Source organism: Ovis aries, chromosome 14 (assembly GCF_016772045.2).
Source record: "Ovis aries strain OAR_USU_Benz2616 breed Rambouillet chromosome 14, ARS-UI_Ramb_v3.0, whole genome shotgun sequence".
NCBI classification, from domain to species: domain Eukaryota; kingdom Metazoa; phylum Chordata; class Mammalia; order Artiodactyla; family Bovidae; genus Ovis; species Ovis aries.
In genome coordinates, this window is record NC_056067.1 from 46756483 (window position 1) to 46784298 (window position 27816).

A 27816-nucleotide genomic window follows, 5' to 3' on the forward strand; every position below is an offset into this window, starting at 1 on the left:
GAAGTTTCAGTACTATAAATATTTGAGTTCATTTGTGGCAGAAGCCAGCACAATGTTGTAAAGCAATTATCCTCCAATAAAAAAAAATTAGAAAAAAAAATTGAAAGGCGTTAATATAAAACAGCTGTGGTATAGGAAGAAGTGAACTTTCACATTCACTGAGCTCTTACCTGACACATAAAAATAACCACTATCTGAATTCCCATTTAAAAATTCAGAAGCCAAAGAAAGATTTGTTGATATGCTTTGAAACTTCTTCTGTCCCAATATGAGTAACTATCCTTGTCTTGATATGTTACAACATTAACATTTTACATTATGCATGAGTGGTCTTTTCCCCTTAGTTTGAAACAACCCAAAAGCAGGTGATATTTTTTTCCCAAATGTATCCCAATAACTGAATATTTGTTTCTTCACTGGTTTCAAATAGGGAGGAACTCATGTTTAAAATAAAAAATGAAAAAAATTAAAGCTCTCTTCAAACAGATGCTGTATACTTCTGATTTGTATATGGTAATTAACATGAGGTGGTAAGCAAAAATATCTTAATTCAGGTTTGGTTTATGTATCATTATTAATAACTTTCTATAAATGTTATATCTGATCAAAAATAAGAATCCATATAGGTCCAGGTTTTCTCTATCCACTTATTTTAGAGAAACAGGGAAATACAGACAAGAAATAGTAATTTTTAAAAACTACAACATAATTTTGACAACCAGATTCATTGCTACTGTCATATTTGCTTTTTTATTAAAGAAACATTACAGATAAATATAACTGCCTTCACTTCCTAAAAGGCAATGTCATATATGTATCCATGATCAACACACAGTACTGTTCTTTGCATTGTTTTATTAAATTTATAGAAATGTTTTATTGCATTGTACATTTTGCTTTTTCTGTCAATATTATGTAGTCTATCCATGTAATTATGTCAAATTTGTATCTTTAAATATTATGTTCTATCATAGAAATAACCATATTGTATCACTCTATCCCTCCATTAATGGAAATGTATATATTCTATTTAGAGGAATACAAACCATGATCCAGTTAATACAAAGATATATGTATCTCTGTGACATATGTGGGTGCCTCTGAAGCCAATGCACCAAAATAGAACTGAATGTTCCACGTTTATGTATGTTAAAGAAATCTTGTTACTCTGAAGTAGTAAATATAGTCTATTTTAATCATATAGAATTTTGCTTTCTATGTTCTAGTCTTGTTTGTTTGGATTTTATTTTTGTATATGATAAAAAGTAGAGAGCTAACATTTTTTGTTAATATGAATCTTCCATTTATTGAATAGGTTATTTTCTCTCCAGTGATTTCAATAGCACTATAATACACAAAATTCCCATATTGCCTTCCTCCAATCTTCAATTTGTTTCCACTGATATACTCATTAAGAATATTTTGTAAAAAAATGATACCAGCTTTAAATAAATGTGATATCTAATGGTGTATCTTCTCTCTTGTATTTTTTACATATTTCACCTATTTGTGGCCCCTTTACATTCCTATATAAAATTTCAATCAGTTTGTGAAATTTTTAGAAACTGGTTTTAAAAAAACAACTTTGAGTGGAAGTACTTTAGAGATTTGTGAGAAATTATATATATATGTGTGTGTCTTTTTAGACAATGTTATTTTCCCCAAAATTTCAGGTGTTTTGTGACCTTCAAAATGTTTAACTACATACATATGTCTTGTAATTCATTATCATGTTTATTCATATATCAACATATTTTCTAATTAACTATTCTAGTATTAAAAGGTTATTTTAAGAGTACTTATTTTTTCTGCAATGGCTAGGAGCTCAAGTATCATGTTGATAAGCTGATAGCAAATATCTTGTTTCAGATTTTAGTGAGAATGCTGGATAAGTATCATTAGGTAAGATGTCTACTGAAGGTTTTTGATGATCAGCTTTCTCATACATTTTGTCCCCTTAGTAAGAATTATGTTTCACACATGGGTGGCTTCTTAAAAAGGCTTTCCCACATTCACAGTTTTCTGTTCTAGATCCCATTATGTAATGTGCAAGGAAATGCAAATTCCTTTTGAAGTCTTTTTCCATATTCACAAGATTCATAAAGTTTCTATTTCTAATAAGTATGAATTCTCTGGTGTCTAACAAGGTGTGACTTTTGGCTGAAGGCCTTACCACACTCATTACAATGATAAGGCTTCTCACCTGTATGTTTTCTCATATGAAGTGTAAGAGATGAGATTTGGGAAAAGGCTTTTCCACATTTACTACAGTCGAAGGGTTTCTCACCTGTATGACCTCGTATATGTATTGTAAGGGAGGAACTTTGGGAGAAGGCTTTTCCACATTTGTTACATTCATAAGGTTTCTCACCTGTATGACCTCTCATGTGTACAATAAGGGAAGTTCTTTGAGAGAAAGCTTTTCCACATTCATTACATACATAGGGTTTCTCACCTGTATGACTTCTCATATGTAAATTAAGCAGTGAGCACTGAGAGAAGGCTTTCCCACATTTATCACATTCATAAGGCTTTTCCCCTGTGTGACTTCTCAGATGAAGAGTAAGGGAAGCAATTTGAGAGAAGGCTTTACCACATTCATTACAATCATAAGGTTTCTCTCCAGTGTGAACTTTTTGATGTGTAATAAAGTTTTGCTTTTGGCTGAAGGCTTTCCCACATTCACTACATTCATAGGGTTTCTCTCCAGAATGAATTTTTTCATGAGCAATGAGATTTGATTTCTGGCTAAAGGCTTTGCCACATTCCTTACATATATAGGGTTTTTCTCCAGTGTGAATTCTCTGGTGTCTAACAAGATTTGACATCTGAATGAAAGCTTTCCCACATTCATTACATTCGTAAGGTTTCTCTCTAGTATGAATCTTTTGGTGTGTAATGAAGTTCTTCTTGTGGCTGAAGGCTTTTCTACATTCCTTACATTCATAAGGTTTCTCACCAGTATGACTTCTCATATGTACAGTAAGGGCTGAGCTTTGAGAGAAAGATTTTCCACATTCATTACATTCATAGGGTTTCTCACCTGTATGAATTCTCACATGTATAATAAGCATGGAAAACTGAGAGAAGGCTTTTCCACATTTATCACATTTATAAGGTTTCTCTCCTGTATGACTTCTCATATGAAGAGCAAGAGATGCTATTCGTGGGAAGGCTTTACCACATTCATTACATGCATAAGGTTTCTCCCCAGTATGAACTTTCTGATGTGCAATGAGACTTTGCTTCTGGCTGAATGCTTTTCCACACTCATGACATTCATAAGGTTTCTCTCCAGTATGAATTTTTTCATGATCAATTAGATTTGATTTCTGGCTGAAGGATTTCCCACACTCCTTACATGCATAGGGTTTCTCACCAGTATGGATTCGTTGATGTCTAATGAGATTTGACATTTTAATGAAAGCTTTCCCACATTCATTACATTCATAAGACTGCTCCCTACTGTGAATTTTATGATGTTTAATCAGTTTTTCCTTGTGACCGAAAGCTTTTCTACATTTTTTACATTCATAGGGTTTCTCTCCGGTATGAATTCTCAAGTGTCTGATGAGGTCCAAAGTTTGATCAAAACCTTTTCCACAATGATTACACTTAAAGGGGGTTACTACAAGATGGGATAAGCTATTGCCAAATGATTTCATCGGTTCCTTATATTCACAGTCTTCTCTTCCTATAAAGATTCTCTCATAATAGTTGAAATTATTATGTTCTAAACACTTTCCAAATAAGTCATATTCATAGACACTGTGACTGGAAGGAAAAAAGTCTGAGTTCAGAGGAAATGCATTTGCAAATTTCTTATGACATTCACTGACTTTTTCTTCAGTCAATGGTTTTGTGAATTTATCTTCAAGTTGTGTCAAAAGTCTGTCCTGAATTTTCAGCTGCTCATCCATCCCCCATATTTCTCCTAAAAGAAATTGCAAATAAATGTTACTTGTAAAATTTTCCAAAATTATACATAATTAAAACCAAAAAAAATACATGTATGGGATTCTTAGCTTATAGTCTCATTTCCTATTAAGCAAATTCTAGGTTTATATATAGCTCCTATTTCCTATGGAAATAAACTTTCATAAATGGCTTGATAGAAATAATTTCTGGAAAATATAACTTACCTAAACTGACTCTACAAGATGTAGAAAAAAGGGACCAATTACCACAAATAAAATTATGAAAAGAAATCCCCCCAAACAAAATAAATAGACAAGGCCCATAGATATTTACATGGGAATTTAAACAACTATCTAAAGGACAGCTGTTAAGCATGTGCTATCCAAAATATTATGAAAGAAAAAGAATTCTTTTTTGTATATGAGACAAACATAATACCAATACCAGATAAAGATGACAACCCAAAACGCAAACTATACATCAACTTCATTTTTGAATATCAGTGCAAAAACCCTATATTCAAAATGACCTAGAAGGAAAAGAAAGTGACTCAGAAGCATATTAAATATAAGACATACATATGTGGTTTTTTTCCATGAATAGAAGTATGTTTCAATATTAGAGAAATATATAAGTAAATAGTAGTAATAGTAAATAGGTCAAAAGTGAAAAGTCAAGTAATCATTTCCAAAGATATTCCCATTTTTCCATAAAAATAACTTTATAAAATGGAAACATATTTAACTAGAGAAAAATCACAGTACAATTTAAACCTTGGTACCATTCCTAATGGGAAAAATCCCAAAGCAGTTACATTAAAGTCAGGAAAAAGAAAAAGATGAGTACTATAACAACTATTATTATAGTACAGGGTAGAGCATTAAATAAGAGAAAGAAATGAGATATATAAACTTGGAAAGGGTGACTTTTCTAGCAGTTCAGTGGTTGAGACTGCTCTCCCAATGAAGGGGTATGGGTTTGATCCCTGGTTGGGGAACTAGGGACCCATGTGCTGCACAGCATGGGTCACCCTCCCACACACACACAAACAACATAGAAAGGAAAACTTCACATTATTTGTCAATATTAAAACTCTTTCTTTGCAAAATCAAGAGTTACCTGAAAAATTATAGAAAGTTCATTAAATTCACTATAGCAAATTAATACTCAGTTTTAGTAACCTTCATATATACAAATAGCTATTTAGAAAAGATAACAAAAGACTACATTTATAATAAAAATACAAAAAAATGGGGAATATATTTAATTAGAACGTTCCACAAATTATAAAACTTTACATGCACACACAGATTTGAACACATGAAACAGTGTTATGGGTTGAATTGTGTGTCCCACCTTTAAAATATGTTTAAGTCCTAATGCCCACTACCTCAGAACACAAAGTTATTTGAAAATAAGGTCATTGCAGATGTTATTAGTTAAGATGACGTCACACTGGAGTAGGGTAAGCCCCTAATCTGACTGGTGTTCTTAAAAGAAGATTGCCACATGAAGAGGCAGAAACACAGGGAAACACTATGTGACGTTAAAGACACAGATTGGAGTTATGCTGTCACAAGCCAAGGAACATCTGGGGATAAAAGAAGCTGAAAGATGCAAGGAATCTTCTGTAGGAACATGAGCCCTACTTACACCCTGATTTTGTATTTCTAGCCTCTACTTTGTTACAGCAGCCCTAGGAAACTAAGACAAAAGGCATATCACATTCTTGGAAAAGAACATTCAACAGCAGAGATGATAGTTATTCACAAGTTAACCTATCAACTGAAAGTGGTTTCAATAAAAATGCTTGAAAATACAAATAAGTAATAGCTCAAAGGAAAATGATACTACAGGTTGCCAGCATAGAGGAAGACATGGTTAAGAGAAGAAAAATTAGTTTTCAATATGTATCTTTTTGTACTTTAAAAATCTGTACTGTAAGCATGTACTACATATTTTTAAAAAATTCACCTGAACACTACAGTAATTAATAAAATGAGAGCAAACAACAGGAAGGTAAAAATAGGATAAAAGAATCAGAATATAAAAGCAGAAAAGCCTACCTAGCATGACTGAAAAGGGAGTAAGTACTGAGCAAAAGGGGGCTTTCTCAGGTGGCTGAGTGGTAAAGAATCTGCCTGCCAGTGCAAGAGACACAGGTTAGATCCCTGGGTCACGAAGATCCCCTGGAGAAGGAAATGGCAACCCACTCCAGCATTCTTGCCTGGGAAATCCCATGGACAGAGGAGCCTGGCAGGCTATAGTACATGGGGTTGCAACAGAGTCAGACATGACTTAGCGACTAAACAACAACTGAGCAAAAGGGAAAACAAAGAATGAGAAATTAAATATGGCCCAACTGACATATGAATTTATCTCTGATCCTACCCAAAACCACATGAAAATGAGGCAAAGTATAAAAAAGGTATTAACTAATGAAGACAAAGACTACTCTTCCATCCTAGAGAATATGTGAGGTTACTCTCTTGAGAAAGATAAGCAGAATAGCTCTACAACAAGGACACCAGGCAGAGGAATTCAGAGATAAGGAACTGGCTCAAACAGACTAAATTAAAATCTACCTACCAAAGGGTAAGACTTCCAGTCCCCAGTGGCTGCTTAGCTCAAAAATAGGGAGGAAAAAATAATCTCCATTTTCCTCTCTGCCAGACTGAGAATAAAGGAAATGAAAGATTCTTATGAAAGCAGGTAGTTAGAGACTTGGTAGAAACCAGTATACTGAGCTTAAGCTTTTGAGTCACCTCAGTTTAGGGAAACAGAAAAGCTCAATTAAACAAAAGAGGTTGAGGGAGAAGGCAAGATCAGGTCTTTAAGGTACTGTCTAAGTAGAAGTGACAAATTCCAGGAGCAAGATCAAAATACCAAATGTGACAGAAAAGACTCCATGTTTTAAGATGGTAGAATGAAAAACTATCTAATCTCTTTTTCTGTATACAAACAAGAATTGAAATGTCGATGCTTCAGTGATCCTAGGTGGTGGCTATAACCCCAATTATAATGAGTTAATGTTGACAAATACAGTGAAGGGTGGAACAGGGGAAAAAGGATTCTAAGAGAAGACAATTGTTCATGCCGATTGTGGGCAGAGCAAACAGCTGGCACTGTCAAAATGGACATCACATCTTGAAGGGAAGAATTAATTAACCCATGTTTACAACATGGAAATTTGGGAGTGCAGACTGACTACAGGAGACTTGACATCCCTAACTATGTCAAGGAAACCAGGACTGAGCAAGGAAACACTGTGAAATACTATCTTTTTAGGAAGACATCTTCGGGTGAGAGTATAAGATCAGAGTTATAAGACTTGTAGCCACAGTTCCTTTTTGGATGAGAAGAAATAAAGCCTAAACATACTTATATTCACACAACCATGCAGAATAAAAGGCTTTAGTATGAAGCACAGATGTATTCCTATACATCAAGAGTTGGCAAACTTTTTCTTAAATAAGGTCAGATTGCAAATATTTTAGGTTTCATGGGTCATATGGGCTTCCCTGGTGGCTCAGATGGTAAAGAGTTTGCCTGCAATGTGAGAGACTGGGGTTTGATCCCTGGGTCAGGAAGATCCCCTGGAGAAGGAAATGGCAACCCACTTCAGTATTCTTGCCTGGAAAATCCCACAGATGGAGGAGCCTGGCAGCCTACAGTCCATGGGGTTACAAAGAGTCAGACATGACTAAGTGACTTCACTTTCTTTCTTTCTTTCTTTCACTTTCATGGGTCATATAGTCTTTGACATGACTATTCAACCTTGCCTCTGTAATAGTAACAGTCAAGATGTAAATGACTTGGTATGAATGTATTCCAATAAAACTTTATTTCCAAAAACAAGTGGCTGGCCAACAGGTTTGTGCTCTAAATCAGAGAACTTTCTTCCTCAGAAAAGAAAGTTTTGCAGTTTTGTTAGCAGTTTAGTTTGCAGATTTGTGCTCTAGATTTGAGAACTGTCTTTCCTTCCCTAACATTATACTTCTTTAAAAATCAGGTTAAGAAGGAACTATCCTCACTCAAAAATAAGAAGGTATTGAAATCATATCTCTTAAAAAATGTAAGACAAAAGAAAAAAGAAACATGATATAAAGAAAGCAGACAAAAATTCAAGCTAAAGCAAATTATGACATACAGAATGAAAATCTTGACTGAGTATTGTCATGAATGATAAAACTTAGTGAAAATACCAGGTATAAATCAAGAGCTAAAAATATAGAAAGATATTTATAGAAATACAAATGCATGAGGAAGAAACAATGAGAAAACAAAAAGGGCTAAAAAAAGATTAACCAGCAGAACCAAGAAAGAAATACAGAGCAAAATAAAACCACAAAAACAAAAAACACCATGCAAGTCAGGGGAATAAAAGAGACAGACTACATAAGGATTTTTAACATTGAAATTAAAATAGGGTAGCCTCATTTGCAAAATTAGACAGTGGATAAAGCTGAAATTTTGAAGCACTACTGGGCTTATAGGAAGCAGCTTAAATCTCCAAGAATACTGCAGTATTCTCCAACAACCTGAGCACTATACACACACAAAAAGTGAACAAAACAAAACCAAGTATTAGCCAAAACCATGACTAAGAGAGCAGAACTGAAAGCAGCCTGAATATGGATCTGACTTGAGTACCTATGCAAAGCCTTATTAAGTAAAATGTAAGGCTCTTGGGCTATCAGTAAAGAAGAAAAGTTCAATTGAGGTTCCTACCAAAAGCCAGGACCTTCAAAGAACTGATCCTTACTTGGAAATGCCTCTTGGTGCCCACCAGAAACACATGTAAATCATCTTCAGAAGAAAGCAACCCAATTTAGGACAAGAAGATTATCATAAATTAAGATTTAAAAAAACTCAAACTGGAATCAGCTATCATCGAGCACGTGATGAACCAAAACACACTGAGTCCTCAAAAATAGGACATTTAAACCTGAAGACAATACAAAAGAGTTATGTACAGTATTTTTAAAGAAGGAAAAAATTAAAATACAAATCTGAAGAAGCCACAGAAATTATTAGGAAGAATCAGAAAGATGTGAGAATTTTTGCAAAAACAAAAGGAATTTCTAAAAATACAAAATTCTTATACTAAAAGTTTTTTCCAAAGGTGGATGAGTTAAGCTTCTCTGGTGGCTCAGTGGTAAAGAATCCACCTGCCAGTGTGGGAGACATGGGTTAAATCCCTGGTCCAGGAAGATCCCACACGCTGCAGAGCAAATAAAGCTGTGTGGCACAATACTAATAAGCCCAAGCTCTAGAGCCCCAGAGCCACAACTACTGAATCCACATGCCTCAACTACTTAAACCTGTGCACTTAGAATCTGTTCTCTGCAACAAAAGAAGCCACTGCAATAAGAAACCTGTGCACCACAACTAGAGTAGCCCCTGCTGCTGCTGCTGCTGCTAAGTGGCTTCAGTAGTGTCCAACTCTGTGCGATCCCACAGACTGCAGCCCCCCAGGTTCCCCTGTCCCTGGGATTCTCCAGTCAAGAACACTGGAGTGGGTTGCCCTGCTTGCTACAAATAGAGAAAGCCCATCATAGCAACAAAGATCCAGCAAAGCCAAAAGTAAATAATTTTTTTAAAAAGGTAGATGAGTTAAAAATAAACACAATTGAAGAGAGAATTAGTAAACAGGAAGATATGTTTAAAGTAATTACTGAGAAGGCAACAGAGAGCTACAAAGGAAGAAAACAGAAGATTTAAAAACATGGAGGAAAAAATAAAAAGGTCTAGGATCTATCTGAGTTTCAGTGGTAGAGTGTTAAGACAATGAATGAGAGCTAATATTTAATCATGCTGAGAATGCTGTAGAATTAATGGAAGACATAAATAACACAATGAGTAATTTTATACAGATTGTGAAGAATGTGAAGGAAAGTTTCTAAATCTTATGAAACCAGTGTACCACTGACTTCAAAGCTTGACAGTTAGGATATTTAAATTCACAACAAAAATGTGAATTTTTCAAAAAAAAGTTTCAAAAATGACATCTTACATATATAAAAAATTCACACCAATTGTCATTACGGAATTCTATGGCCTTAAAAAAATATACCTTTGGAATATTTCAGAGGGATCAAGAACTTTCATATTAGCTATTAAAGGGCCTTGGCCCTTCCTCACCTGTATGGTTCCCTCTCACTAACCTGGACAATGTTTCTTTAACACTTCTTCCTCCATGACCCATGGTTCTTCTTCTTGCTCCAACTTGAAAATCACATCAGGTTTGGTGAATGGACATCCTATGAAGGGGAAGGGATGTAAGATTTGGGCACAAATAGTAGGAAAAAAGAATCATTCAAGAATTGAGGCTAGCCCAAGGCCTTCTGAAGGATAAGAAAAGCATTGTTTCTAGGAATGCTGCCCCCTGAAACATAACCACAGATGACATTTTGCTTTGAAAGCTGCAGCATGGATGTGCATGTGAGCAAAGGCATCTAAAGACCAAATTCAGTCTAACATTTGAAGGTTGCACACATTTCAGAAACACTGGGGGAAAAAAGGGAACTTTACTCCCAGAATTTGAGTTATATAGGAAACTACCCTTACCCACTGTGATTAAGTTATTATAGTTTTCTAGCATCACATTCCGGTACAGGTTCCTTTGAGCTGGATCCAACTGCTGCCACTCTTCCTGAGTGAAGTCAATAGCCACATCTTTGAATGTCACCGTGTCCTGTAACAACATACTCCCACTCAATCTGAAGTCATCCACCTTAAATGTTGTGGACAAAACATATTGAAGCTTGTTCAGGTAATACACAAAGGTAAGAGATTATAAAATAAATTTTATGTTTTTGTTACTGTCTGAAAGAAAAATCATTTTAGCAATATCCTGTCAGTTTGTGTTCATTCATTGATTTAGCAAGCACATATCTTTAATAACTACTGTGGGTTAAAGCAGAAAAGGCAATGGCAACCCACTCCAGTACTCTTGCCTGGAAACTCCCATGGATGGAGGAGCCTGGTAGGCTGCAGTCCATGGGGTCGCAAAGAGTCAGACACGACTGAGAGACTTCACTTTCACTTTTCACTTTCCTGCATTGGAGAAGGAAATGGCAACCCACTCCAGCGATCTTGCCTGGAGAATCCCAAGAATGGAGGAGCCTGGTAGGCTGCTGTCTACAGGGTCGCACAGAGTCAGACACGACAAAGTGACTTAGCAGTAGCAGTAGCAGCAGTGGGTTAAAGAGATCTTGGGTACTGATTTATACTGACTGTAAAAACTGGGGGAAATATAAAACTTCACTCAAAGTTAACTGGTTTGGGAACTCACTAGATCCCTGTGATTCACTAACACATGAAAATAGTATTTGGAAAGAAGCATAAAAGGAAAGAGAATGGTATACAAACTTTGAAGCATAGTAGGACATCCAACTGGAGATATTCATTGATTTAGCAATTGCACATATTGTTCATTAGGTCAGAAGAAACCTAAATTGAAAATGAAGATTTATTGTTCATAAGCCTATAATATGTCTGCAGCCATGAAAACTGCAGAGTTCACATATACTGAAAAAAGAGTGCCACAAACAGAATCCTACAAATACCAAAAGATATAGAAAAAAAGATTTATTAATGAAGTTTTTAAAAATGGATTTAAATTTTAGAATTTTAAAATTCTAAATCTGAATTACAACCAGAACTATGAGAAAATAGTACCAAGAAAGATTTAAAGTGTCAGAAATGAGGAATGGTGACAAATTTCTTCAAAACAGTGTGATTTAGACATAGAAATCAAATGCACTTTTCCTAGTTAAAAACCAAAATATCCCAAAAATATAAACATAAGAAAAACAGCACTAGAACAAAGGGAGCTGTCCATATTTCCTATACTTTCAGGAATTTCTGTGACAGATGGGGTAAGATAAAACGAAATCACCAGGAGCAAACTCACAAAAAATGTTTCTGATTATTTATTTCTAGGTCCTAAAAGGACCCTATGAACATGAACATTCACTAAGGTTCAGAGTATGCTGTGAGAATAATGGAAACTCCTTTTCTGGAGCCCTTCCTACTGAAGAGCAAGGACTTGTAAATAATCAGGCTCAAGAAACCAAAGGCAATCATGGCTAAATAAGACATCCCTCATTCAGTCCCCAATGCAAAAACAATAATCTGGCATCCATCCATGGACAAAAGTGCCCTCGTGGGAACTGTGGGATCCAGCACCATATGTAAGGGACTCAGAAGGAGTCTTGCCTACCCAAATGTTGCAAAATAAGCATAAAGACCTCAGTTCTTGCTGTAGACCCCTGAGAGGCATGTGAACTGACTCTAGCCTCTTTTGGCCACTGCTCAGGAGCCCCCAGAAAATGACTGTCTGAGACAAGCACCCAACAAAAGACAGACTTTGTGAAAGTGCAAGTCTCCAGCAAAGAATTTCCAGTGCACCAATGGAGCAAAAAATGCAAGTCTGGACTCATCAGAAAGGGTAAGAGGAACAGTTTGACTTTTACCTACATCACTCCTCCATCAAGGCAACATAGCTTAGGGCCAAGAGAAATCCTGGCCCATGATTTCATTCGCAAAGGAAAGTAAAAATGTGTGAGTACCCTGTTTTCTCAGCTAAATGGGACAGTGCCAAAGAGGCTGATTTTTCTCTCATCATATCCAGCATACTGAATTTTGAGCTTCATGACTGAAAAGTCTGAGAGAGCAGCGGATAACATTCTCAGAGGACATTACAGAGAAGCAGATCGTACTAACTGTACTAAGGACACCGTCAAGAAAAAGAGGAGTCTAGTAAATAAAATGAAAGAGGGGGCATGTGATATCTGAAAGATACCACAGATACAATGACCATGAGAGACTATTATGAACAGTTATATGGTAACAAAGTGGATAACCTAGAACAAATGGATAAATTCCTAGAAACACACAACCTACCAAGATTGAACCATGGAATAGATCAGAACAGATATAATGAGTAAGGAGCTGAATCAGTAATTAAAATCTTCCAATAAAGAAAATCCTCCTCTCCCTCCAAAAGAGAAAAGCCAAAACCTAGATGGCTTCCCTGATGAGTTTTACCAATCATTTATAGATGAATAGATGCCAATCTTTCTCAAACTTTCACACAAAAAAAATAAGTTGAACTGAAGGGAACACTCTCAAGCTCATTTTTATAAGACCAACATTACCCTGATACTAAAGGGAGATAGGACACTGAAAAGAAAACTATAGGCCAGTGTCTCTAATGAATGTAGATGCAGAAATTTTCAATAAAATATAGGCAAACTAAATTCAACGGCATGTTAAAACACCATGATCAAGAAGGATTTAATCCTGGGATGCAAGAACAGTTCAACACATGCAAATCTATACATGTGATGTATTAATAGAAAGACAGAAATTATGTGATCATCTCAACAGAGGCAGAAAAAGCATTTGACAAAATATAATATCCTTTTGTGATAAAAACTCTCAACAAATTGAGTATAGAAGGAATGTAGCTCAACATAAATCAGGCAATATATGATAAGCCAATAACTAACATCATACCCAATGGTAAAAGGTTGAAAACTTTTCCTTTAAGACCAGAACAAGACCAAGGTACTCTCATCAATCCTATTCAATATAGTGTGAGTAATCCTAACCAGAGCAGTCAGGCAAGGGAAAAAAAAAATCTAAAAAGGAGAAAAGTCTTTTTAAGATGATATGATCTTATATACAGAAAATCCTAAAATCACCACCAAAAAACTGTTAGAACAAATCAAAAAATTCAGTAAAGTTTCAGGATATAAAATCAATAGACAGAAATCAGCTCTGTTTGTATACACTAACAACAAAATATCTGAATAAGAAATAAAACAATCCAATTCACAATAGTGAACAGGAGACATAAGAGATGCGAGTTCGATCCCTGGGTCAGGAAGATCCTCTGGAGGAGGAAATGCCAACCCACTCCAGTATTCTTGTCTGGAGAATCCCACGAACAGAGGAGCCTGATAGACTACAGTCCATGGGGTCGGAAAGAGTCAAACATGATTTGACATGCACATATGCACGCATTCACAAAAGTATCAGAAACAACAAAAATACTTAGCAATAAATTTAACCAAGGAGATGAAAGAAACTGAAGAGAATACAAATAAGTGAAAAGATACTCCATGTTCGTGGATCAAAAGAATTAATATTGTTGGGGCTCCCCTGGTGGCTCCATCGTAAAGAATCTGCAGGACAATACAGGAGACATGGGTTCTGTCCCTGATCCAGGAAGACCCCACATGCTGTGCCTCACAGTAACTAAACCCATGTACCACAACTATTAAGCCTGTGCTCTAGAGCCCAGGAGCTGCAACTATTAAGCCCATGTGCCACAACTAATGAAGCCTGCACACTCTAGAGCCTGTGCTCTGCAACAAGAGAAACTACCACAATGAGAAGCCCACACACTGCAACTAGAGAGTAGCCACCACTTGTCATAACTAGAGAAAAGTTCATGCAGCAATGAAGACCCAGCATAGCCAAAAATTAATTTCAGAAATTATTAAAAAAAAAATAAAAGAACGAATACTGACCACCTTACCTGCCTCCTGTATGCAGGTCAAAATGCAAGAGTTAGAATCAGACATGGAACAATGAACTGGTTCAAAATTGGGGAAGGAGTATGTCAAGGCTGTATATTGTCACCCTGCTTATTTAACTTATATGAAGAGTACACCATGTGAAATGCTGGGGTGGATGAAGATGAAGCTCAAGCTGGAATCAAGATTGCTGGAAGAAATATCAGTAACCTCAGATATGCAAATGACACCACCTTTATGGTAGAAAGTGAAGATGGTGACTGCAGCCATGAAATTAAAAGATGCTTACTCCTTGGAAGAAAAGTTATGACCAACCTAGATAGCATATTCAAAAGCAGAGACATTACTTTGCCGACTCAAGGCTATGGTTTTTCCTGTGGTCATGTATGGATGTGAGAGTTGGACTGTGAAGAAGGCTGAGCGCTGAAGAATGGATGCTTTTGAACTGTGGTGTTGGAGAAGACGCTTGTGAGTCCCTTGGACTGCAAGGAGATCCAACCAGTCCATTCTGAAGGAGATCAACCCTGGGATTTCTTTGGAAGGAATGATGCTAAAGCTGAAACTCCAGTACTTTGGCCACCTCATGCAAAGAGTTGACTCATTGGAAAAGACTCTGATGCTGGGAAGGATTGAGGGCAGGAGGAGAAGGGGACGACAGAGGATGGATGGCTGGATGGCATCACGGACTCGATGAACGTGAGTCTGAGTGAACTCCGGGAGATGGTGATGAACAGTGAGGCCTGGCGTGCTGCGACTCATGGGGTCACAGAGTCAGACACGACTGAGCGACTGAACTGAACTGAACTGAAGAGGCACTAAAGAGCCTCTTAATGAAAGTGAAAGAGGAGAGTGAAAAAGCTGGCTTAAAACTCAACATTCATAAAACGAAGCTCATGGCATCTGATCCCATCACTACATGCCAAATAGATGGGAAAACAGTGGAAACAGTGACAGACTTTATTTTCTTGGGCTCCAAAATCATTGCAGACAGTAACTGCAGCCATGAAATTAAGACACTTGCTACTTGGAAGAAAAGCTACTGACCAGCCTAGAGAGTGTATTAAAAAGCAGAGACCAAAAAGCAGATGAATGCATACAGAAGAGGTAATACATACATATATAATGGAATATTACTCTGCCACGAGAAAGATGGGATCCTGCGATTGGCAACCCCATGGAGAGGCATGTCAGGGCATGTCAGATGAAGAAAGAAAACACTATGATATCCCTTATATGTAGAATCTTAAAAAGTCAAAATTATAGAAATAGAGAATAGAATGGTGGTTGCCAGGGGCTGAGAGGTGGGGGTAATGGGAAGATGCTGGTCAACACATAGAAAATGAAATAGAGGAATCCTGGTTCCCTGTGCCTTAGAGATACAGGACAAGTGTTTTCATCTTTTGTTTTGTTTAAGGTACCTAATTCCTACAAAGACAAAATTCTGTCCTGTTTAAGCAACTGTTATGTAAGATTTCTGTCACAGACAGTCAATAATACTAGGTAAATCTATTAAGACAGATAAATGCTCATGCCAGAAGGAGAACTTTTCAAAGTGCTATTTTTCTGGCAGCCATGAAAATATGCTCCTAGATCCCCTTCAGGAGAACCAGCTATGAGAAGCATCATCGATGAACAATCTCCAGCTTCTCTATCTTTAGTTCTACTACTGCATTCATGCTGAGACCATCCTATTTTCAAGCCACTACTGGCTATTTTTCTAGCTTAAGATTAAGTATGGTTAGGGTATTAGGGCCTGAAACATGATCTTAAATTCTGTCTTTCTTGATCCTAAGTTCCTTATGCTAGTTTTAAAATTTCCATGTGGAAATGTTTTCTTTCTGAAGTTTTATCATTAACTTCCTATGTAATTGCACTGTGGAATATATACACTTTGTATTTTGAAATTTATTGAATTTGGGCCTAATATATGGTCAGTCTTTTAGTTTTTCCATATCTAAAAAAGGGATATTAATTGTTTCCAGGCTATAAGCTATGACAATCAATTAGGTCTATCAAATTATTATTGGTAGTTATGTTCATTTTGTTGTCTATGTGTCTATCATGAGCTAAGACAGATCAATAAAAGTTTCCTACTGATATGTTTCTTATTTTTCACAGTATTCCTTATATTAAATTTTCTGCAGTTTGATGCAGAAGTAGTCCTAACCATTTATCTTTATTATCTAATGCACTAATTGGCATTTTAAAGTAACATTCTGTTTGTTTGTTTAAAGCTTACTGTCTTGGATGAATGGGTAGAAGATATGGTACACAGTCAATGGACTACTACTCATCCATAAAAAAGAATAAAATAATGCCACTTGCATGCAACACCATGGATGCAACCAGAGATTCTCATACTAAGTCAGAAAGAGAAAGGCAAATACTATATGATGTCACTTATACATAGAATCTAAAATGTGGCACAAATGAACTTATCTACAAAACAGAAACAGACACACTGATAGAGAACAGACCTGTGGTTGTCAAGGGGTAGCAGGGGAGGAAGAGAGATGGACAAAGAGTTTGGGGATAGCAGATGTAAACTATTACACTTAGAATGGATAAACAGCAAGATCCTACTATATACAGCACAGGAAACTATATCCAATCTCCTGCGATAAACCATAATGGAAAAGAATATTTAAAAAATAATGTATATGAAGAAGGAAATGGCAACCCAATCCAGTATTCTTGCCTGGAAAATTCCGTGGACAGAGGAGTCCAGAGAGCTATAGTGTCCATGGGGTCGCAGAGTCAGACACAACTGAGCATGCACACACAGTGTCTCACATATGGAGTTTTCATCCAAAGAAAATGATGAGATTCTTTCACGAATCCTGGATTTTATGACAGACTGTAAAAATAATCTTTTCTAACAGAAAATTCTGCTTTTCTCATTATCATGTTTATTTACTACTTAGAATCCAGTTAGCAGTTTGCCATCAGTAGTTCACTATTTCAGGTAACATATACCTATTCCGTTCAGCGTTACTGGTTGGGGCATAGACTTGGATAACTGTGATATTGAATGGTTTGCCTTGGAGACGAACAGAGATCATTCTGTCGTTTTTGAGATTGCATTCAAGAAGAGAGGCAAAAAGCAAAGGAGAAAAGGAAAGATATAAGCATCTGAATGCAGAGTTCCAAAGAATAGCAAGAAGAAATAAGAAAGCCTTCTTCAGCGATCAATGCAAAGAAATAGAGGAAAACAACAGAATGGGAAAGACTAGAGATCTCTTCAAGAAAATTAGAGATACCAAGGGAACATTTCATGCAAAGATGGGCTCGATAAAGGACAGAAATGGTATGGACCTAACAGAAGCAGAAGATATTAAGAAGAGGTGGCAAGAATACACAGAATTGTACAAAAAAGATCTTCTCGACCCAGATAATCATGATGATGTGATCACTAATCTAGAGCCAGACATCTTGGAATGTGAAGCCAAGTGGGCCTTAGAAAGCATCACTATGAACAAAGCTAGTGGAGGTGATGGAATTCCAGTTGAGCTGTTTCAAATCCTGAAAGATGATGCTGTGAAAGTGCTGCACTCAATATGCCAGCAAATTTGGAACACTCAGCAGTGGCCACAGGACTGGAAAAGGTCAGTTTTCATTCCAATTCCAAAGAAAGGAAATGCAAAAGAATGCTCAAACTACCACATAATTGCACTCATCTCACATGCTAGCAAAGTAATGCTCAAAATTCTCCAAGCCAGGCTTCAGCAATACATGAACCATGAACTCCCTGATTTTCAAGCTGGTTTTCAAACAGGCAGAGGAACCAGAGATCAAATTGCCAACATCCGCTGGATCATGGAAAAACCAAGAGAGTTCCAGAAAAACATCTATTTCTGCTTTATTGACTATGCCAAAGCCTTTGACTGTGTGGATCACAATAAACTGTGGAAAATTCTGAAAGAGATGGGAATACCAGACCACCTAACCTGCCTCTTGAGAAATCTGTATGCAGGTCAGGAAGCAACAGTTAGAACTGGACATGGAACAACAGACTGGTTCCAAACAGGAAAAGGAGTATGTCAAGGCTGTATATTGTCACCCTGCTTATTTAACTTATATGCAGAGTACATCATGAGAAACGCTGGACTAGAAGAAACACAAGCTGGAATCAAGATTGCCAGGAGAAATATCAATAACCTCAGATATGCAGATGACACCACCCTTATGGCAGAATGTGAAGAGGAACTAAAAGCCTCTTGATGAAAGTGAAAGAGGAGAGTGAAAAAGTTGGCTTAAAGCTCAATGTTCAGAAAACGAAGATCATGGCATCCGGTCCCATCACTTCATGGGAAATAGATGGGGAAACAGTGGAAACAGTGTCAGACTTTATTTTTTGGGGCTCCAAAATCACTGCAGATGGTGACTGCAGCCATGAAATTAAAAGACACTTACTCCTTGGAAGAAAAGTTATGACCAACCTAGACAGTATATTCAAAAGCAGAGACATTACTTTGCCGACTAAGGTCCATCTAGTCAAGGCTATGGTTTTTCCTGTGGTCATGTATGGATGTGAGAGTTGGACTGTGAAGAAGGCTGAGCGCTGAAGAATGGATGCTTTTAAACTGTGGTGTTGGAGAAGACTCTTGAGAGTCCCTTGGACTGCAAGGAGATCCAACCAGTCCATTCTGAAGGAGATCAACCCTGGGATTTCTTTGGAAGGAATGATGCTGAAGCTGAAACTCCAGTACTTTGGCCACCTCATGCGAAGAGTTGACTCATTGGAAAAGACTCTCATGCTGGGAAGGATTGAGGGCAGGAGGAGAAGGGGACGACCTAGGATGAGATGGCTGGATGGCATCATGGACTTGATGGACGTGAGTCTGAGTGAACTCCGGGAGTTGGTGATGAACAGGGAGGCCTGGCATGCTGCGATTCATGGGGTTGCAGAGTCGGACACGACTGAGTGACTGAACTGAACTGATACCTATTCCGTATTAAGTTTGTAAGAAGTAATATAATACTCAGCAGTTGTTGCCATTAACTTTCTTACATTTCTTAATAACAACACTAACCCCCTTTTTCCAAAAATGGAACTATAGCATATATTTTGATTCATAACTCTTCTACAACACCCAGGTACAATGTATCAATAAGTTCATTTGATTCAGCCTCTGCAATACCAATGAAATCTCAGCTCTCCTATTTCTTCTATATGTTAAAGTAGTAGAACCAGAGAATTAAACAACTGAACCTTTTTTCTGTTTGTTTTTTGATAGCTCAGAGACTATTTGAGGGTCTCATAGTAGTTGAGGTTTTCATTATGAATATTAACTGCCACTAAAGAGAATCAGAAAATAATTCATATTTGAGCCCTAGAGTTATAGTTTTTTATTCAGTAAGTTGCTGAGTTACTAGATATGCCCAGCACTGGTTTTGAGCCCAAGGTTATAGCTGGAAGATAGACATAAGTTCTTGTCCTCCTGGAACTTACATACTAGTTGAGGGAAATAAATGAAAACAAACAAATAGGAAAGAGAGACTCTTTATGAAGACTATATAAGGTAATCTATGTAAAACTTTGATTAACAATAGATATTATTATTTACAGTTTTTACTGGGCATTTGTTCTGTTTTATTTTTTCAATTGTGGATTTTTTTTCATGTGTTATATGCAGTTTTCTATTGGATTTTAATTAGTTTGTAAATATTTAAATACCAGAGTTGGTCTGCCATATGTATTACTAAAATTGTTGTTAGGTTTTGCAAATTTACTTTATTTATGGTGATTGTATCAACAGGAGAATGTAATTTTTATGTACTCAAATTTAATTGAGATTCTGTTTTACTACCTATGAGTTTCATATTATACCAAAAAACAAGCTAGTAACCATAGAGAATACACTCAAGATGTTGTCTTGGAATAACTGAGAACTCTCATGTACTGTTGAGTATAATGCTGGACAACCACTTTGGAAAACTGTTTGGCAGTATCAATAAAAGGTAATCTTACACATAACTTATGACTCAGCAATTCTGCTTTGGTAGAAAGAGATATGCACATATGTGCAACAAAAATCTAATAGAAAGTTCACAGGAACAATATTTTAATTATTCCCAAATAAAAATTACCTAAATGCCAATCAATAACAGAATGGATATATAAAATTATGGTTTATTCATATAATTGAATAATATATAATTATTCAATAATAAAGTTGAGTGAACTACAGCTTACATGCAGCAATTCAATACAGATCTGACAAAATATTAAACAAAAGAAGTCAGACACCAAGTACATAAAGTTACATAAAGTTTAAAAATATGCAGAAATAATCCATAGTGATATACACTAAACAGTGGTTACCCCTGGAGTAGGGGTAATAACTTGGAAAGGTGCAGAAGGAGTCCAATGGGTGTTAGGGTAATATTCTATTTCTCGATCCAGTGCTTATGCTGGCTACACACGTGTGTTCACTTTGAAAATTAACTGAGGGAAAAACTAGACATACAGAGAAGCTATGAGATAGGGGCACTTGGTCAAAGAAAGGTATGTTTCAGTAAAGCAAATCTTTGAGCTGAGAGTGAAAAGGCAGTAAATTGAAATATGTTTAGTAGCTAAGAGTACAGGATAAAATCTGAAAGAGAAAGATTCCAAAGGAAGTTTGGAGAAAAAGGATGAAGTTCTGAGGAAATTTCCTTGAAGAGGAAACAGACATTACTTTAAGGGTAAAATGAAGAAATAAGGAACCATGGATTCATTACAACCACATTCACAAAAACCAGGTATACCAAGAATTGTTTTAGGGGCTGTAGATACAGCTGCTGCTGCTGCTAAGTCACTTCAGTCGTATCCGACTCTGTGTGACCCCACAGACATCAACCCACCAGGCTCCCCCGTCCTTGGGATTCTCCAGGTAAGAACACTGGAGTGGGGTGCCATGTCCTTCTCCAATGCGTGAAAGAGAAAAGTGAAAATGAAGTCACTCAGTTGTGTCCGACCCTCAGCGACCCCATAGACTGCAGCCTTCCAGGCTCCTTTGTCCATGGGATTTTCCAGGCAGGAGTACTGGAGTGGGGTGCCATTGCCTTCTCCAGTGGATACAGCAGTAAACCAAATAAAACTTTTACTCTGTTCACATTCTAGTAGATTGAAAGTATAAGAATTCACCATAAATGATTAGATTGTGGCCAAATCACAGCAAACATACATGGAAAAAGATAATTATATAGGGTCATTTGAAAGGCATATCCCATCTATTTCTTCAGATAGTCTGTTTTTTTATTTTTAAATGAGGTATGGCATACATAGAATAATGTGGTAAAATGCACTAATCTTAAAAGTACAAACTGAGACATTCTTATACATTTACATATTTGTGTACCCATCACTCAGATCAAAATATAGAACATTTTCAGCATACTAAAAGATTCCCTCATATCCCGGCCCAGTAAATACCTGCTCAGTAACCACTATTCTCTAACACTGAGGCTAGTTTTCTCAGTTTTCAAACTTCATATAAAAGGTACCACACAGAATGTACTCTTATCTGGCTTCTTTCATGTCACATGTTTGTGAGATTATCCATATTGTAAGTTGCAGTACTCTGTTTTGGTGTGTGTGTGTACACTATCCCACTGCATGAAGAGAGAGAGACAGAATGTGTGTGTGTGTACACTGTCCCACTGCATGAAATACTGTCTCTTTTTCTGTTGATGTTGATTTGTGTTATTTCCAATGCTGGGATATTTTAACATATAATCTTTGCTTTATCCCTGATCAAAACAGACCACCTCCCTGGTGGTCTAGTGTTTAAGATTCAGCACTTTCACTGCTGTGGCCTGGGTTCAAACCCTGGTCAGGGAACTGAGATCCTGCAAGCCATGCAGCACAGCCAAGATTTTTTTTTTTTAATTATAAAGAAAACCCCAGACTATCAGAAAAGCTGTTTTACCAACTACAGAAAGTCTCCCTATATATATTATAATATATTCATTGACCTAGGTGCCAATGAAAAACTTACTTAAATATATAATGAATTTCTGCTCTTGTTTACCTACAGTAATGAAATTCAAAACTGAAGCCCAACTTTAATCTCTTTAAGTGAATACATTTCTGCATAATCATATTTTAACTTTCCTGGTCTTAATCTTCCAACTCTGTTTCCTCTGAAAATATGTTTTATCTGTATAGGATTTTCCAGTTTAGTGTATGGATTACTACAATTCCCTTAAACTGCTCTTTAAAATCAGGCAGGGAACAAATATGCTATTTAAAATTTACCTGGAATTCATTCATTTCCTCTTCTTTCTGGGAATGGACTAGGCCTGAGAAGGCAGAGCTAAAAAAGAGAATAAAAACGTTAGACAAGGTTTGCTTTGTGGTTTCAGAAACCTGTACCCACAAGGCAGATTAAAGGTCACTCTGTAGCAAAATGATACTTGGAGCCATCAGAAAGGCCAAGAATATACATTCCCCAAAGATGCTGATAGCTATAAGATGACTACTACATTATGGAGAGCTTAAGCACATTTGGTGAACAAGAATAGGAGTGCATATGTAGGAGATGTCCCATGAACTTATCAATAGCTCTGTATCAGAGAAGGGGCTTCCCAGGTGGCACTAGTGGTGAAGAACCTGCCTTCCAATCCAAGAGATGTAAGAGACTCAGGTTCGATCCCTGGATCAGGATAGTCCTCTGGAGGAGGGCATGGCAACGTACTCCAATGTTCTTGCCTGGAGAATCTCATGGACAGAGGAGGCTGGCGGCCTATGGGTCGCAAAGAGTCGGACATGACTGAAGCAACTTAGCAGGCATGCATGCATACATATACAAGCATACTTTACATCAGCTACTACAATTATTGACTTAAATATTTACACAGAAAACAACAAATTCTTATAAATGCAAACTGTATCTTAAAGTAATCAGAATTGATGACAGACATTTTTTCCTTAGGAAAATATTCCAGCTAGTAAATGAAGAAAGAATGATGGGATTTGAATATCACCATTTTGTAATCCCTACTGAAATATAGCTAACAATATTCCACATTTTCTACAACAAATATGGTGATTAAAAGAGGGATTATCCTATTTTGAACATTTGGCAACTAAAGGGAAAAATATCGTTGTCTTTCCACCTTACTTCCTCTCGCATTTCAACTCAACCACTTTTCACCACCATCAGGAACTTCCATTTCTTCATTCTACAGTTTTTCATTTTCCCTCACCCTCTTCCCACCACTTTTCTACTTACCTGGCCTTGAACCCACGGTCCATTAGTATAATTAATTCTTGCTAACTTAGACTCCCTTGCCCCTTTCTCTCACATCATTCTTTCTTACTTCATGAAACCAACAACTCTGGTTAAATTTTACTCTCCCCTCCCCTGTCTGCGGCGACAACCACGCATATGAACAGTGCAGGAGGAAAACAATCAACCACGTGGAATAGGCTCAATTTAAATTCATGAAAACTAACAGCAAGTGGGTCTTCAGTGCTGTCTGGAGATCATATTATATTTCTCTATTCTTTGTCCCAGTCTCCTAAGTGATTATTTTATTCTTTTCCTTTATCCTCAGACCCTAACATTTGTTCTTCCATTTAAGGACATGTCTATAGCATTTCTCCCCTTTCCTCCTTTATCAAGTTTCTCTCTCTGTTGAACCATTTCACTCAGTATATGAACAGGGTTATTATTTACCTCTTAACTCCACCTACCACTCCATTTCACTCCTTCCATTAAGGGAAAAAACTTAAAGTGTGGTTTATACTTGTTATCACCAATTTTTCTTGTCCAGTTTTCTCTATAGGTCCTTATTCCACTGAAACTGCTTTGCAGGGTGACCAACAATTTTCATGTTGCTAAATTCAACATCACTTTCTCAGTCCTCTTTTGCTTGGGCTATCAGCAGCATCTGACACAATTTTCATTAAAACACATTCTTCCCTCAGTTTCCAGGATATCACAGAGTTCTCTCTCAATCATTCTAGCTGGTCCCTTTCAGTCTCTTTTGCTGATTCCTCATTTCCCAGACTTTGTCATGTTGAAGTGACCCAAAGATTAGTCCTTTACCTCTGTCATTTTCCATCTACCCTACAACGTGATCTCATCCAGTCTGGTTGTAAATATCACCTAAAAGGGGCTTCCCAGGTGGTGTAGTGCCTGGGAATCTGCCTGCCAATGCAGGAGCAGCAGGAGTTCAATCCCTGGGTCAGGAAAAGCCTCAAAAGTAGGAAATTGCAACCCACTCCAGTATTCTTGCCTGGAAAATTCCATGGACAAAGGAGCCTGGTGGGTTACAGTCCATGGGGTCACAAAGAGTTGGAGATGACTGAGCACATGTGCGTGCGTGCACACACGTGTGCATCATCTACATGCTAATAACTGCCAAGTGTATGTCTCCAATCTGAGACCTTTCTTTAGAACTGTACACTTGTATATCCCACTGCCAACTTAATATTTCCACCTAAATACCCAGTGGGCACCTCATACTTCACATATAATATTCCAAACTGAAATCTCACTATTTCCCTAAGCCTCAGGTTTTCCTACCCTCTTTCCCTTCTCAGTAATAACTCCAATCTTCAAATTGCTCAGATTAAAAAATACTGTGTCATCCTGTCATACACCACATCAGTTCTATCAGCAAATTGACATACATGACTACTTCTCACCATTTTTACTACTCTCGTCCAGGTCACCAACATCTTTTCCCTAGATTAATGCAATAGTTTCCTAATTAGTCTCTCCACTTCTTCCCTTGTCCTTGTCTTCTTCCCCTAATCCTCTCATCAGACCAACCAAAGCAATCCTCTTAAATCATAAGCAGATAAAATCACATGTTCAAAACTCTCCCACAACTTCCCACCTCATTCTGAGTAAAAGTCAAGATCATTAACATGGCCCACAAGGACCAACTTGATCTGGCCTCTGGCCCTTCAATTACCTTTCTTCTCTCATCTCTCACTACTCTCCCTCTTATTTGCTCTATTTCAGCCACCCGAGCCTCTTGGTTAGAGAAGGCAACGGCACCCCACTCCAGTACTCTTGCCTGGAAAATCCCATGGATGGAGGAGCCTGGTAGGCTGCAGTCCATGGGGTCGTGAAGAGTTGGACACGACTGAGCGACTTTCACTTTCATGCACTGGAGAAGGAAATGGCAACCCACTCCAGTGTTCTTGCCTAGAGAATCCCAGGGACGGGGGAGCCTAGTGGGCTGCCATCTCTGGGGTTGCACAGAGTCAGACACGACTGAACCGAATTAGCAGCAGCAGCAGCCTCTTGGTAACAGGTATATTTCCACCTGGGCTCTTCTAACTGGTGTTCCCTCTTCCCTTAATTATATGCATATGCTGTGCATAATTAGCTCCTAATTTCCTTCATATCTTTATTATTACATTTTCAGGATGCATTTCTAGCTACCCCACCTAAAAGTCCTATCCCTGATTCTATATATTCTCCTTCTTTACTTCTTAGAATTTTTCACTATGTAATGTATGTTATATTAAATTTACTTACCTCACTTATTATCTGACCCACAACAATTTAAGTACCATGATAGCAGAGTCTGTCTACTTTGTTCAATGCTATATCCCAAGCATCTTTTAACTCCTGTCACATGCAGCATTCAATAAATGGTGAGTAGATGAATGAATAAATCCATAATACCTGAAGAACCTGGAAAAGAAATTTGAAAATAGAACACTGCTTTAGAAAAATAACTTAGAAAACACATAATTCACAAAAAAATTATTTTTAAAATGGTTGACTGCAATAGTAATCAAATAACTGCAAATTAAAGGAATAATTTTACATCTATGAGGTTAACAAAGATTACTAATATTAATGATAACCATTGTTATCAAGGGTGTATAAATATAGGCAATCTAATACTATGCCAATAATACTGTAGATTAGATGGAACTTTACCAGAGAATAATTGGATAGAATTAGGGAGTCTTTGCGCTTCCCAGGTGTTGCTAGTGGTAAAGAATCCACCAGCCAATGCAGGTAGAGCTAAGAGACACAGGTTCAATCCCCAGGTTGGGAAGACCCACTGGAGGAGGGCATGGTAACCCACTCTAGTATTCTTGCCTGGAGAATCCACGAACAGAAGAGCCTGGCAGGCTGCAGTCCAAAGGATTGCACAGAGTCAGGAAATGACTGAAGCGACTTAGCACAAATGCAGGTAGTCTTTAATAAGCACATACACTTCAACTGTTCAGTTCCACTTCTAAGAGCCTGCCCCCGAAAATTAATAAAGTGCATCATAATGTGCCAAACAGTTGCTAATAAACACATTCTTTACAATGGCAAGAAGTTGAAAAGAACCAAATTACGCATCAACAAGAGTAAATGCATTAACATGTATACCATAAAAAACCTGTTAAATGATCACATAGATGTGTAATTGTTTAAATGTAAAAATATTAATTGCACATTGTTAAATACCATAGGTAGACTACACAATTGTATGTACAGTGTGTTTCCAACTTTCAAGCTACTGTGCATATATATATATAATATACTCACAGGGAATGAAAAGATGGGAAATAAAATTTGATAGTGGCTGGCAGAAGTATGAATGATTCTGGTTTTCTTGGAGCTTTTCTTTATTTTGAATTGGGGCTGGGAGTGGGGGGCAAGGAGCATGAAGCACACAAAATATGGCGAATACACGAAAATACAACTTGAAACAAATACTAAAACAACGTGTTGGGGCTACTGATGTCTAATAGAAAAACATATTTACTATGACCAGAACCAAAGAAACGAAGCACTGGTACAGTCTCACAAATCACACACAGGCTTTGTAGTTCGAAGCCACATTCATATGGAAATAGAAAAGGGAAAAAACACATCCACAAAATCCGCCTACACATACGACTCCACGGCCACATGAGTCACGGACAAATGTCTGGAAAATAAAGTCCTATCGAGTCACACACTCAGTTTTTCACCCTCCACTCCCTCGGCCTCAGGGAACCCGCCGCCCCTGCCCGGCGTCCTCCTCCAGCAACATAGGCACCTAGTGGGCCGCAGGCCCCTGCTCCACCCAGCACAAAGAGTCCCGGATTCTGAGCTCGAGGCTTCCCGAAGACTCACCGGCGAACCCGCAGACACAGGCCACAGTTCCACACCTCAACACCGCCCGAGTGGCCCAGCCGGTGCGGCCCGAGTGAGGGGTGCCACTGAGCTCAGCGCCGACCGTGGCGGTAGGCAGCACCAGCCCAGGTCCGTTAGATGCAGCTAACTCTTCCCAGAGGCCCCCGCGGCTCGCCGGGAGGGACTGGCCCTCCCGCTGTCAGGGTAACCGGAATGACCCACCGCACCCTGGAGGGGCTCTCAGATCTGCCGAGGGACCTCAGCTGAGTTTTGCAGCA

General features: G+C 37.6%; 1 protein-coding gene across 7 annotated transcripts; it reads right to left on the reverse strand.

Moving 5' to 3' along the window:
* Positions 1-727: 727 nt before the first annotated feature.
* ZNF569 (zinc finger protein 569) lies at positions 728-27689 on the reverse strand. 7 transcript variants are annotated; one of them, XM_042230851.2, is made up of 8 exons: positions 27539-27689; positions 26528-26674; positions 25952-26110; positions 23069-23197; positions 22711-22768; positions 10489-10615; positions 10086-10181; positions 728-3934 (listed from the first exon to the last, which is right to left on the reverse strand). In XM_042230851.2, the coding sequence occupies exons 5-8, from the start codon at positions 22723-22725 to the stop codon at positions 2115-2117; spliced, it is 2058 nt and encodes a 685-aa protein (XP_042086785.1). In that variant the 5' UTR covers positions 22726-22768; positions 23069-23197; positions 25952-26110; positions 26528-26674; positions 27539-27689; the 3' UTR covers positions 728-2114. The 7 variants fall into 7 exon arrangements, with proteins under 7 accessions (XP_042086785.1, XP_060254501.1, XP_060254502.1 ...); XM_060398518.1 differs by having other exon boundaries at positions 10489-10654; XM_060398519.1 differs by lacking the exon at positions 27539-27689 and adding an exon at positions 26966-27427.
* Between the last annotated feature and the right edge of the window lie 127 nt (positions 27690-27816).